We start from the raw sequence: 13,186 nt of genomic DNA, 5'->3' as shown, positions 1-13,186 counted from the left end.
TTGTGTTTTTTGAAGCTAACGTTAATGCCAAACCTGACAGTAGAATTTGTTTTCTGATCATTTGGCTCAAGAAGCATGGAGGTGAGTGTCCCTGTTCCAATGTTTGTTTGCTTCCATCCTTGGCCCCCGTCCGTGGGTGCCCCGGTCCTGCCCAGCGGCCGCCTCCCTGGAGCTGTGGGGTGACGAGGGTGCAGCAGATGTGGTTGTCTTGGGGTGTGTGTGTTCGCGCGTTCCCCGTGGGTTTCACGGGTGCCACTTCTGGGAAGCGGGGGCTGTAGGGACCACTGGGGGGTGCGGGGTGGCCAGGTGACCTCCCGGTGTCCCCGGTGGCTGGGAGAGGCAGCCCGCAAGGCGGGTCAGCACCCAGGCCCTCCTCTGCCCCTCGGACGAGCCGTCGGCATAGTGGCCTCCTCCTCTGCCGGGTGAGGCGGTGGCCTGTGGCCTGAAGAGGGAGAGCCATGTCCGCTCTGCTGCCCACCTTATCTGTAAAAGAAAGGCTTACGTTCTGGCTGAAGTCTGTGCCCCTCCAAGCCACTTTCACCTGCTTTCCCAGCAGGTGTGTCTCGTGGGTAGCGGTCCCATTCTGTTTCACAGCGGGTCCTACCCCCTGACCAGCCCCTGTCCCTGCAGGTATGGTCCTCGTGCGCAGCGAGAATGGGCAGCTGCTGATGATCCCGCAGCAGGCCCTGGCGCAGATGCAGGCCCAGGCCCACGCCCAGGCCCCACCCCAGACCACCATGGCCCCCCGCCCTGCGACCCCCACCAGCGCCCCACCTGTGCAGATCTCCACCGTGCAGGTGAGTGCCGTGCCGGCCCCGGGGGTGTGCAGGGTGAGTGTGGGCTTCATGGTGGGCACGGGAGGGTGGCTGGGGCCCCGCTGCCAGGGGCCAGGAGGACCACAGAGCAGGACAGAGCCACACGCGGGTCGTGGGCTGCCGGGTACAGTCCAGTCACCCTGTGACCACCGGCCACTCATGTCTCCTCTGTGCTCACCTGCCAGCTGGAGGTGAGAGTGCCGTCGCCGGGAGTGAGTTAAGGCATTCCCAGTGCTAAGAACCGGGGGGCAGAGGAGCGCCACGGGGCCAGGGTAAACAGTCCCCGCCGGTCACCTTCCAGCCTTAGGGGTTCTGGGGTCGGCCCACTCAGGTGTGTGGAGGGAAGTTTGCAGTGTGCCTCGTCTCCGGGTGTTTCTTGTTTCCTGTCCGGCGTTGTGACTAATTGGGTGTGCACCAGTGTGTGTGCCGCCCCTCCGTCTCCTACGCTGCGCCCAGCTGCAGCCGGGGCTCCTGGTCTGAGCTTGGTGGCTTGTTAGTGCCAAAGAGGGGACAGCCAAGATCTCAAAAATGCTCGTCTCCTGTGATGCTGGCCACGTGGCTCCTGTGTACTCTGGGAGCTGGTGTATCCCCAGCCTCACGCCCCAGCCCCCAAGATCCTAAACGCTCAGCCTGGCCCCCCCAGGGTCTGTCAGTAGAAGCAAGTTCAGGGGTCCCTCGCCAGCCTCACTGCCATCCCTGCAGCGTGACCTTGCTTGGGGCTTGGGGCGCCTTCCCATCAGGGTGCAGGCGTCGCTCAGCCACCCGGGCAGCCCCGGTAACACATGCTCACGATCGCCTTTGTCACTCGTCTTTGTTTTTGTTTTTGTGCAAGAGCACAAGGGTTTCACACGAGGACTGGTATCCCAGATGCAGGCGTTCTTTGAGATGTGTGTGGCTTTAGACCTCCTTAAGAACGTGATGGTCTTTTTATCGCAGTGTGTGGGAAGATGTTGATCTTAACCTGTGTCCTGGGGGCTTCACCAAAGATGGCGCGTAAACTTGTGGACACCCCTGGCTGTGGTGTCCGGCGCCTCAGGGTCGGGCCTTGTGTTCAGTGGGTGGGTGGGGAACTACCTTCCTTAGAGTTCATGTTAGGTGATGCCTCCTTGTTTTTCAGGCCCCCGGCACACCCATTATTGCACGGCAGGTGACCCCAACCACCATCATCAAGCAGGTGTCCCAGGCACAGACAGCTGTGCAGCCCAGCGCGGCCCTGCAGCGTGCATCTGGAGTGCAGGTGAGGTGGTGCCTAGGCTGGCGGGGTTGGGGAGGGCTTTCTCTGCCTCCAGCCTTAGGCCTTGGGAGTTTCTGTGTTGGACTTTAGGTTGCATTTTGGGAGGAAAGTGCTTTTTCTCTGGCAGGCAACGCAGGATGAATCAGGTTCCTTTTTCCTTAAAACAGCCCACAATTCAGCTTCAGCAGATCCATGCTGAGGTGCAGCCCAGTGCTCCTGTCCCACTGCTGGCATCCGAGGCAGGATGCACATCTGGCCTGCGGGTGCACGTGGGGGCGGGAGCTTCCCAGGCTCCGTCCTCAGGGGCTCCGCGTGTTCCTTAGATCCCACAACTCTCCTTGTCGAGCCGATGGGGTGCTGGCAGGTCCCAACACCTCTGTCCCGACTCAGCCCCGGGGCCTTGTAGGGCCTGGGCCCTGACCACCAGCCCCCGCCCCTGTGGCGTGTCCTCAGGCCCTGCTGAAAGCGCCCTTCTAGAAGCCTCCTGCACCCACCCGTGTGCTTGTTTGGAGGGAGGGGCGTGTGCTGGACCACAGGCCGTCTCCTTTCGGAGCCTGCGGGGGGCGGGGCTGTCCCTGCGAGCAGGTGGAGGAGCACTGCAGCCCCACGCCAGCAGGAGCTGGGTGCTTGTCACGCGTGAGCACGGCAGGCGGGCAGTTCCCTGGAACTGTTTTTGAGCCCTCTTCCACCTTTCGGGTGCCTCTTAATTTTCTGTTACGGTGAAAGGTGATTTTTCAGAAGCCCTGAGAAGGCAGTGAAGTGTGTCACCGAGTTTTTGCATCAAGCTTCGTGGAAGATAAATTTCTCAAAACAGGCAGAGGGGCCTCACTGTCATTGCGGTGCAGTGTGTGTGGGGCCGGCAGGGTCCCCCGAAGTGCCCACAGGGCCTTCTCGTACTTTGGGAGTGTGGGCTTTTACATTTTCTGCAAAAAGTAACTTTTGGTTTGATGTTTTCTAATGATAGTACTATTACATGCTTGTGGTTATGCACAAAAGAATACAAAGGTCTACAAAGGAAAGGCCTCCCCTCCCTTGGCGCCCACCCCTTGCCCGGCCTCCCTGGGAGGACCTGCGTGCGGCCTGGGACGTCTCTGGAACCCAGTGGCGGCGTGGCCGCGCCTCCCAGGCTCACCCCCCGGGCAGCAGGCAGACTGGCCGCCGGGACCGCCCAGCTCTCTTCTCAGAAGCCCTGGAAGAAGTCATCAAAGACTAGGAGAGAGAAAGTGTTGAAGGCTAGATTTGAAATTGGAAAAGTACTGATTTAGGAAGCTAGTAAATATTTACGTCACAATCATTCATGAGGAGTTTGACTAAGGGCCCGTGGTTTGAATTGCCAGAGTGGTGGGCTCTCTTGGTCACTCACTTCGCGGCCTTTGTTTAGCAGAGCTCTGCCTTCCCCCATGGTTTTTCGCCTCCCGACTGCCCATCTGTTTCCCAGTCGGCTCCGAAAGGACTGCCCTGCCGGGATGCTTCCTGATGAGATTTTCTTTTGAAGAACGAGGGAAAGTTGGCTCACGTGGCTGGAGGGGAGGCTGGGGAGCTGGGCTCTGGCCGTTGGGGTGACCTGGGGGGGGGGGCTTAATCCCTGGCAGTGGACACCATCTCAGCCTCTCAAGGAAGGGACCGCGTCACTGTGAAGTTATTTGCCATTCTTGTAGCCAGCCTCTCTCTGTGTCAGATAAGAAGATGGAAGGAATTTTCAAGAGGAGGTGACAGTAGCCTTTTTTTTTTTTTAATTTCTGGAAAATAGAGATCTGATTTGGTTGTCACCATGTGAATTTTACTGTTGATCTCTGAAAATCAGATTCTTTCCAACAGTTAGCTTTGTTTCTGTCAGTTTTTGATGCAGGTGTAAGATACTCCTTCTACGGGAACACAGCCCAATCAGAGGCTAAGCTGTCTGTGTATAGCGTTAGTGAGCACCACTGAATGTGCCCCCAGGGCTGCGTGTGTGTGCAGGGGCCGTGTGTGCCCCCAGGGATGCATGTGTCTGCAGGGGCCGTGTTGTGCCCACAGGGATGCGTATATGTAGGAGCCGCGTGTGCCCCCAGGGATGTGTGTGTGCAGGGGCTACATGTGTCCCCAGGGATGTGTGTGTGCAGGGGCCGTGTGCGCCCCCAGGGACTGTGTGTGCAGGGGCTGCATGTGTCCCCAGGGATGCGTGTGTGTGCAGGGGCCGTGTTGTGCCCCCAGGGATGCATATATGCAGGAGCCGGGTGTGCCCCCAGGGATGTGTGTGCAGGGGCTGCATGTATCCCCAGGGATGCGTGTGTGTGCAGGGGCTGTGTTGTGCCCCCAGGGATGCGTTTATGCAGGAGCCGCGTGTGCCCCCAGGGATGCATGTGTGCAGGGGCTGCATGTGTCCCCAGGGATGCGTATGTGTGCAGGGGCTGTGTGTGCCCCCAGGGATGCGTGTGTGTGCAGGGTCTGTGTTGTGCCCCCAGGGATGCGTTTATGCAGGAGCCACGTGTGCCCCCAGGGATGCGTGTGTGCTGGGGCTGCATGTGTCCCCAGGGATGCGTGTGTGTGCAGGGGCTGTGTGTGCCCCCAGGGATGCGTGTGTGTGCAGGGTCTGTGTTGTGCCCCCAGGGATGCGTTTATGCAGGAGCCGCGTGTGCCCCCAGGGATGCGTGTGTGCAGGGGCAGAGGGTCCCAGTCCCAGCGCCTTCTGGTCGGCTGGAACGTGGGGGTGCTGCTGCCACCCAGCGGCAGCCTCGGGCACTGCAGCAGCCCCGGCATTCTGCTTGCGTTGCAGCCGCGGGGTCTCCGTTTGGCAGGTGGAGAAGGCCGGTCTGCACTTAGCTCATCAACAGCACAGGATGCATTTACCTTGTGTTTGGATTCTTCGTAGCCTCAGCTTGTTCTTGGTGGCACAGCACAGACGGCCTCACTGGGGACGGCAACGGCTGTGCAGACGGGCACCCCTCAGCGAACGGTCCCTGGAGCCACCACCACCTCCACAGCTGCCACGGTAAGGGCCACCTCCCACCGGTACCTCCAGGGGAGACGGGAGTTGGGTAGAAATCAGCCTCGGGATGGCTTGCGTTAGCTCCTGCACATACCTCTTGCGCCTCCTTTCCCCAAACCATTGCCTGGTGAGGGGTCCATGAGCTATGGGTCCTGGTGTCTTGGAGCTGCTGCCGGGCCAGAAGGAAACTTTGCAGCCCCAGAAATGTGAATACATTGGCGCCTCCCGTTCCCTGTGCCAGTGGGCTCCGGGTGCCTGGCCTCCGCGGCCACCAGGAGGCTCGAGGCTCACGGCTCTCGGACGGCTGACGTGGGGAGAGCCCAGAGCACTGCATTTTTGTAAAGGGACCATACATGGGATAAAATGTTCAGTATATAAAACTGCAGCCTCATTAATTTATATTTCCAGTAGTTTTTATACATCTGTAAACTTTTAAGCAAAGCGGTATCATGCTTTTATAACTTGCTTTTTCATGTTTCTTTGCCAGGTGTTTTTCATCATTTTTAATAGCTTTATTGTCGTTTAATTATTTTATTGTTCATTTATAGGCACTAGTTTTTTTTTTATGCCAGGCAGCATCTTATGAGGAACATCTTTGTAGGTCAACTTTGCCACATTTGTGGTTATTTCCTCAGTCTGCTCTTTTGACGCTGGGGCTGCGGCTGCCGCGTGTCTGCTGCCTTGCCCTCTCGGACTGTGTGGCCGAGTTGCCCGTCAGTCTCAGGCCCAGGCTGTACCCCCATCTGCTGGCCGTGAGAGGAATCGCAGCCTCTGGGAAGGAGTTTTGAGATCTGTACACGTCTTAGGTGAACCAAAACTGTAATGGAAATCTTCCTTGTAAGACTCCTTCACACGTGTGTTTTCACTTCAACCCAGGAAACCATGGAAAACGTGAAGAAATGTAAAAATTTTCTATCAACGTTAATAAAACTGGCTTCATCGGGTAAACAGTCTACGGAGACAGCAGCTAACGTGAAAGAACTAGTACAGAACTTACTGGTAAGAAGACGTTTTCACTGTGCACGCTCCGCCTTAGAGTGCTGTGCGTGTGGCTGCGCAGGGGCTGCTGTCCCCGGGGCCGAGCTCCCTTGGAGCTCCGGGTGGGGGGTCCCGCTGGAGGTTCACGTGGCCTTGCACCCCACCTGTAGCTCCTGGGTTAGGGTGTCCGGGACTTTGCCCGTTGTCTGCCACCAGTGCTGCGGGCAGCGCGGGCTCAGGCAGCCTCCCCCGCCTGCCGCGGTAGTGCGTGGACGCGTTCCTGTGTGTTTCTGCAGGGGCGTTTGCCCAGCATCTGAAGGCGTCTTATGGAATGTGCTTTTTACTGCCAGTTGGTTGCCACTTGAAATTTCCTGTTTGCATCCTGGGGGCAACAAATGCAGCTGCTGGGTTTTTTTTGTTTTTGTTTGTAACTTTTTAACTTTGGCTCTCTTCCTCTCCCTCATTCATTTTACCTCTTATTTGAAACACACATGAGAGTGGAAAGCACATCTGATGGCTCCTGTGTGCCCATCTCCAGGTCCCCACAACAACCAGTTCAACAGCAGTTTGGGACAGGTCTCTAAAGGTGAGGGTGCCGTGGCCAAACGCCCGGCCAGCAGGAGGAGGAGTCCCCTCAGCCAGCGCCCACATCCCTGGCTGTTCCGAGCAGGACCCGAGAGCCACACACTGCCACTGACTCACTTGTCTCTTTCAATCTAAAGTCCTCTCTTGCCCCCACTCCACCATCCCTTGCACTCTTTTTTTCTTTCCATTCACTTTTTTTGTTGAGGAAATCTGGGCACTTAACATCCTATGGGCTTCAGGAGCTGTATGCTTTCTGACTTGCTGCTGGTGGAGTGTGCTGGGCCCTGCCTGCCCAGCCCGGGAGACTCCAGCCCTTCTTGAGCCTCTGGCAGCCCCGGGGTGTGCCCTGTGGGTGTGCACGGTGGGAGGGCAGCGGGCGGACGTGCCCCCAGACCCCAGCACCACAGTGGCCAGCAGCTTCTTTGGCCTCTTTCCTCCTTGACCTCTTTGCCGCATTCGACGACACTGGCCGCTCCGTCTTTGAATGCCGCGTTGGTTAGGATTGGGTTCGGCTGCCGGTAACAGAGGACCCCAGGGGAACGGGCTTGAGGAGGACTGTCTGGGCAGAGGCACCCTGAGGCCCTCCCCACCCTGGCCTCAGGTGCTCACTGTCTGCTGCCCCATCCACGCCGGCCTTCTCTGCACATCCCTCCCCACAGCTGTGCCTGGGGCCCCAGGCTACACCCCAACACGGCCCCGCGTTCCTGCAGCCCTGCTGCCATCTTGCCATTCAGGCGCAGAAGCTCCGTGTGGTCTTAGACATGGATGCGCCGCCTCGCTGCCGTACTCAGCAGAGCCTCGAGAACATGGGCGCGGTCACCACCAGCCCAGACGCGCGGCAGGGCGGCCCACGCGCTCTTCTTCTGCTTCTCGTCTTCCCCAGCCGTGTTGTGCTGCACACAGATGACCCCCACCCCACTCCGGCCTGACATCCGGCTCAGACGTCACCCCCTCCTCCCCCGGGGCCAGGCGCGGCTTCACGTCACTCTGTGGTGCTTTGTGGGCTTGGCCCTGGCCGTGGTGGCGAGCTTCCGTTTCAGCTGGTCTGTCCCTGGCAGAGTGCTGACTCGTGGTGGGCTTTGGGGAGTGTGGAATCCATGACCTTTTCTGAACACTGGAGTTGAGTGAGAAACGCGTGACAAGCTGAGAAGTAGACGGATAAATGACCCTATGGAGATGTAGCCCCGGCTGACTCCGCAGGGCCGTCCCCACGGGCACCAGGGCCGAGGGGACCTTTGTCTGTTGAAATGCGTCTTTTGCCGACTGGCAGGAACACGAGACCAGAGCGATGCTGAATGGAGAGGTGCAAGTATTCAACTTCATTTCAGAATTTCACTGTGAATTTTATTTTTCAGGATGGAAAAATTGAAGCAGAAGATTTTACCAGTAGGTTATACCGAGAACTTAATTCTTCACCTCAACCTTACCTTGTGCCTTTCCTGAAGGTAATTTTAAAGGTTCTTGAGCTTTGGTCCTTGTTCCATGCCCTGGCCTCCAGGCAGCAGTAGCTGGGCTCGGGGGCAGGGCGGGGGAGGGCGGGGGTCTTCAGTTGTTGCTGATGTTTGCTTAAATAGTGGTATCTTCTCAATTTTTTTAAGCTTAAAGCTGCCCGTGACAAAATTTTAAGTCATCTCTTAAGAAAAGGCTTTCTGTACATTTTTAGATTGTCCCAAACTGGCTGTTCGGTTTTGCCTTCCCAGAGGGAAGGAGAGGAGCCCGTGTTCGCTCAACAAGGGGTCAAAGCTGTGACACTGCCTGGCAAGGGGCTTCTGGGTGTGAGGGTGGAGGGGGCCAGGCTTACCAGAATTGGGACCGAGGATTTAAACAGCATCAGATTGTCTCTCCGGGACCGGCCTCTGTTCTCCTGTAGGATATTTAAAGTCCTGGCTTGTGTGTGGCTTGTTTTTAACACCATTGACGCACTTACCCAGAACCACCCCTTCCTGCCTGGTGTGGCAGGAGGGAGGTGGTGACGGTTGACGCTGACATCCAGAGGTGCTGCCATGGTGTCTAAAATCTTTGTTTAGTTTGAGAATTCTTTTTCTGAGGGTTTGACATCTCTGGATGTTTGAGAAAGGAAGCGGAAGCTGGGCACCCCTGAGCCCTGTGTCTGTCTCTCCGCCCAGAGGAGCTTACCTGCCTTGAGACAGCTGACCCCGGACTCGGCCGCCTTCATCCAGCAGAGCCAGCAGCAGCCCCCGGCCGCCTCGCAGAGCACCACGGCCCTCACGGCGGTGGTGCTGGGTGGCTCCGTGCAGCGCACGGCTGGGAAGACGGCGGCGACCGTGACCAGCGCGCTCCAGCCACCCGTCATCAGCCTCACGCAGCCCGCGCCGGTCGGCGTCGGCAAGCAGGGGCAGCCCACACCGCTGGTACGGGAGCCGAGAGCCCCCTTTCGCCCGGCCCCGCAGAGACCCTTCTGTACACATGCAGGGATGGCACCTCTAGGAAGAAGTGGCGTGCTGTTCGAAGTAGCTGGAATGTACACTAGAGGTGGAAGCCCTGTGATGTATTTTATTTCTCAGTGAAATGAAACGTCTCTTTGCTTTCATCCACCGCTATATCTGTTACCTGGGCCATTTGGGGTATTGCAGTTGAAGTGAAGAGTAGTTTTTAGGATCTGTTGGTTGGTGAGGAGCGGAGGCTCAGGTGTCAAACCAGAAAGTGGCCACTTGGCTTGTGGCATTAGGGCAGGAGTGGACAGTCCTGAGGTGGTTCTCAGAAGTAAAGGCTGGCAGGGGCTTGTTGGTCTAAGGGGTGGACTGGTTTTCTGAGTTTGATTCTTGATGTTGCATTCCACAGCTGGAGAAAGGGTATGTATCTGCTGGGTTGAGCCGTGGTTCCCTCACATTTCTGTGGGCAGAGGGGGTCTACTGTGAGAGGGCAGTTCACTCTGTGTGTGTGTGTGTGTGTGTGTGTGTGTGTGTGTGTGTGTGTGTGTGTGTGTTTAATTTCAAAGAGGGTTCATTTGTCTACAGACAGCTTAAAAAAATAAAGCAATGCAGGCGCCCCAGTCAGTTAATCGTAAGTTGTGCAGTATATTTTATAAAAGTGCTCAAGTAATAACAGTGGGTGATTGGAACCCATTATGATCTCTCATCTGCTCAGTTTAAAATTTGGATTTGTTCTTCTTCACCTGGTGGTGTGAAAACCCAGGGGACCTGTGCACCATGGTCAGGCTCCACAGATGCCTAAGACTCCTGAGACTTGCAGATGAGACACCTTGGGGTTCTGGTGTGCTAAAGCTGCCAGAATGCAGTATACCAGAAATGGGTTGGCTTTTGCAGTAGGGATTTATTAACGTGCAAAATTATAGTCCTAAGGCCATGAAAACATCCCAGTTAAGGCATCCAGTGGATGATAGCTTCTCTGAAGAAAGGCTGCTGGTGCCCGGGGTTCCTCTGTCATGTGGCGAGGCATGTGGCGGCGTCTGTGGTGCTCTTCCGGGTTTCATTGCTGCCAGCTCCATGTGTCCTTGCTTGTTTCTCCGGGCTTTCCTCTCTCTGGGAGCTCTCGCGAAGGCCTCCCATAAAGGGTTAAGGCCACCTTGACTCGGGGGGTGGACTGAACCCAAAGGTCCCACCCACAGGAGGTCCACATCCACAATGGATTAAAAAAACAGGCTTTTCTGGGGTACAGAACAGCTCCAAACCAGCTCACTTGGCTTCTGTTCAGCCTGAGTACAGAGCAGTCCTATTAGTGATTTGGGATCTTACTTGTGCCAAAGGTGATTTTTATTGAAGGAGAGCATGGATGGGTAGCCATTTTTTTTAAAAAGAGATTTTAGCTTTTGGTGCTTACTTATAAAAGTGATTGCTGCATTGTTTGGTTTGTAAACAAGTGCAGCATGTTAACCAGCAGGCTCACTTTTGCACTCTGCTTTCCAGGAGTCTGTTTCACTTGGTGTGTGTTTATGTAACGCAGCAGCCAGACCTGAACCTGAATCTGTTACGTGCATTCTTGAAAACTTTATATAAAGATGTGAAAACTGGGGGTCTTTTCCCCTCTGTTTTTGACAGGGTCCCTAAGTGGCAGGGCCTGGCCTGTCTCAGGTGCTGTTTGATTGGAGGCTGAGTCATCCTCCCCTGCTGGGAGTGTGGCATGATGAATAGCATTCTCACTAGACTGCGCTGGTGAAATGCAAAAACCAAGTTTTGAAACACGTGGTGCCAAGATATTTGGGTAGGGCGTGTACTTCAGCTGTGTGGCTTCTGGTGGGGAGCTCAGTCTCCCTGGGCCTAGGAAGCTTTCCATGCTGCCCGGTTCCCAGGGGGCAGGAGAGCCGGGTCAGACGCAGCTGTTCTCCCCTGTAGACAGGTGGCCCCATGGGCAGAAAGGCTCGGCTCCAGGGCTCTCAGCCACCCTGGGTTCCTGGGGAGGGCTGGCAGGCTGCATTTGGGGGGGCATAGGTAAGACTGTTGTGTGCCAGGTTCAGGGCAGGACTTGGGAAATCTGCCCTCCCCTTCAGTGAAAGTCATGTAGCCTTTTGATAGAAAATTTGGAAGAAAAGAAAACTGCCCTGTAGCCAGCAGGCCCCAATACCCCTGTGGCTTTTTGGGGAGAAGCTGCCTCTCTGGGTCTGGCTTACGGCACCCAGCAGACACTCCAGCTCACCAGCACGTGTCCAGGCAGCTGACACCAGGCCTGGGGTGGACTTCCTAGTAGCAAGTCGACCCCAGGCACGTGCTTACTTAGGGCGTTGTCGACCCCAGGCATGCGTTCACTTAAGGCGTCCCCTGCAGAGTGCGCTTGCCCCCTTGCCCTGTGAGAAGGCCAGCTGGGGCACTCGCAGGGGCGGCCTCCCACTTGCACCGGACACGTGCAGCCCTTCAGGGTTCCCGGTCGGCAGGAGGGGTCCACAAGCTGGGGGAGCCTCCCTGGGCAGTGGGATGGCCTTACGCGGTTGCTAGGGACGCACGTTTACGGCGCCGGCTGGCTTCTCGCCTCAGGTCATCCAGCAGCCCCAGAAGCCAGGCACCCTCATCCGCCCTCCGCAGGTCACGCTCACGCAGACGCCCATGGTGGCGCTGCGGCAGCCGCACAGCCGCATCATGCTCACCGCGCCTCAGCCAATCCAGCTGAACCAGCTGCAGCCAGGTGAGTGCAGCCGGGGGAGGGCAGCCGGGGGAGAGGCCTCGGCCCACTGTCCAGCGGCACCTCACAGAGCATCATGAAATTGGGGAAGATCCACGTCCGAGAGATGCAAATTAACCTTGTAACTGTAGCTTAGAGTTACTCTTCCAAAGTTTTTAAAAACTTCCCCGTAGCTCGTGAGGAGGGTGATGGTTTTCCCTCAGGCTCGTGAAGTACCAGAGCAAACGGTTCATCTCACCAAAGCCTGAGTGTGTGTGTCTGTTTTCGCAGTCCCTGTGGTGAAACCTGCTGTCTTGCCCGGAACCAAAGCTCTTTCCACTGTCTCAGCACAAGCAGCTGCTGCACAGAAGAATAAACTGAAGGAGCCTGGGGGAGGTTCGTTTCGGTAAGGAAGGAACGTGTGAGCCTTGGGGAGAGGCCGGCATGGCAGAGGCCGGTGGACACGTGCTCTGGCCCAAGAGCCGGTTCCTCCCATACTTCGTTTGACCTCTGCATCTGTACGAGCGGGTGACTTTCCACGGTCAGAAGTTAGCCCAGGTCAAGAGTGTGTACACATAGCCGTGTCAGAAAAGTAAAGCAGCTGATGTTATATATGTACAGATACAAATTCATTTTTACAGTATTATATTGCAGCCTCCCTTCATGACGCAGAGGGGTCTGTCCGCTTGCCATTCTTTAGCTTCAGCACCTTGAAAATGCCACCGTTTGTTCTGGTCTGCTGACCAGCAGCCAGCACGAGTGTCGTTGCAAAGCAGGGTCTGCTTTATGGGGATGTACGCAGTAGGAAGTGCTGTTGGCAGTGACTTGGGTTAGAGTTGAGTGAGCGGGAAGTGTGCTCATTCAGAAGGTTTTCACGTGGCCTTCCTGTTCCCGGCGATTCACTCCCAAAGCCCTTTGGTGGGCAGGGCAAGGCTGGTATTGGCAGCAGTGGTACTGGGGGCCACGGTGGCCCCGAGTGGGGGTCAGAGCCCAAACAGGGTGAGAAGTGGGCACTCCTGGGGTGGCTGGCAGCTGTCCACATGGACAGATCACAAGGGAAGTCAAGGCAGGCTGTTGGAACAGACACGTCAGGCCCGCAGATGGACATGGAGGTGAGTGCATGGGGACCCCAGGCTCTGCCCTTGGGCAAGTGTGGGAGCAGGGGCACCCCAGCAGGATACCCCATAGACATGCAGAACCAGTGCTCGGATCTCAGATGTTTTTTGCGGAAATAACACGGGCTCCTAGAGAGAGGGCCGATTGCAGCACTGGAATTAAGAAAACACTTCTTTTTATGCTGAAAGCAGGGAAGTGCTGAGAGATTGTGGGGCATCTGTCAAAAGTTCATGAAAGCCAGCTTGGATGGACCCCTCTCGCTGGCCAAATCTTTGATGGTTTGAGTAGGAGACAACACAACAACTGTAACGGATTCTGAGTAAGATAGGGAGCCATGAATCCATGCAGATAGACGAATAAATGGAAAGTTTATGAGGAGTGGGATGTGCATGCAGTGTCGAAGCACCTCCGCCCAAA

The 13,186-nt window shown here is 56.5% G+C and overlaps 1 protein-coding gene across 3 annotated transcripts in view; it reads left to right on the top strand.

Annotated features, from left to right (window-relative positions):
* Window positions 1–13,186, top strand: part of TAF4 (TATA-box binding protein associated factor 4) — a 118,026-nt gene that overhangs the window by 80,685 nt on the left and 24,155 nt on the right. For all 3 annotated transcript variants that reach the window (XM_037810939.1, XM_037810940.1, XM_037810941.1), the window contains exons 3-10: window positions 631–797; window positions 1,933–2,052; window positions 4,901–5,020; window positions 5,894–6,016; window positions 7,936–8,025; window positions 8,707–8,952; window positions 11,530–11,677; window positions 11,945–12,059. In XM_037810939.1, the coding sequence (XP_037666867.1) occupies window positions 631–797; window positions 1,933–2,052; window positions 4,901–5,020; window positions 5,894–6,016; window positions 7,936–8,025; window positions 8,707–8,952; window positions 11,530–11,677; window positions 11,945–12,059 (1,129 nt within the window). The remainder of the gene's footprint in view (window positions 1–630; window positions 798–1,932; window positions 2,053–4,900; window positions 5,021–5,893; window positions 6,017–7,935; window positions 8,026–8,706; window positions 8,953–11,529; window positions 11,678–11,944; window positions 12,060–13,186) is intronic.

This window comes from Choloepus didactylus, chromosome 19 (assembly GCF_015220235.1).
Source record: "Choloepus didactylus isolate mChoDid1 chromosome 19, mChoDid1.pri, whole genome shotgun sequence".
In the NCBI taxonomy this organism is placed as follows: Eukaryota; Metazoa; Chordata; class Mammalia; order Pilosa; family Megalonychidae; genus Choloepus; species Choloepus didactylus.
Note: the sequence above shows the minus strand (reverse complement) of the source record. Positions and strands in the feature narration are given on the sequence as shown.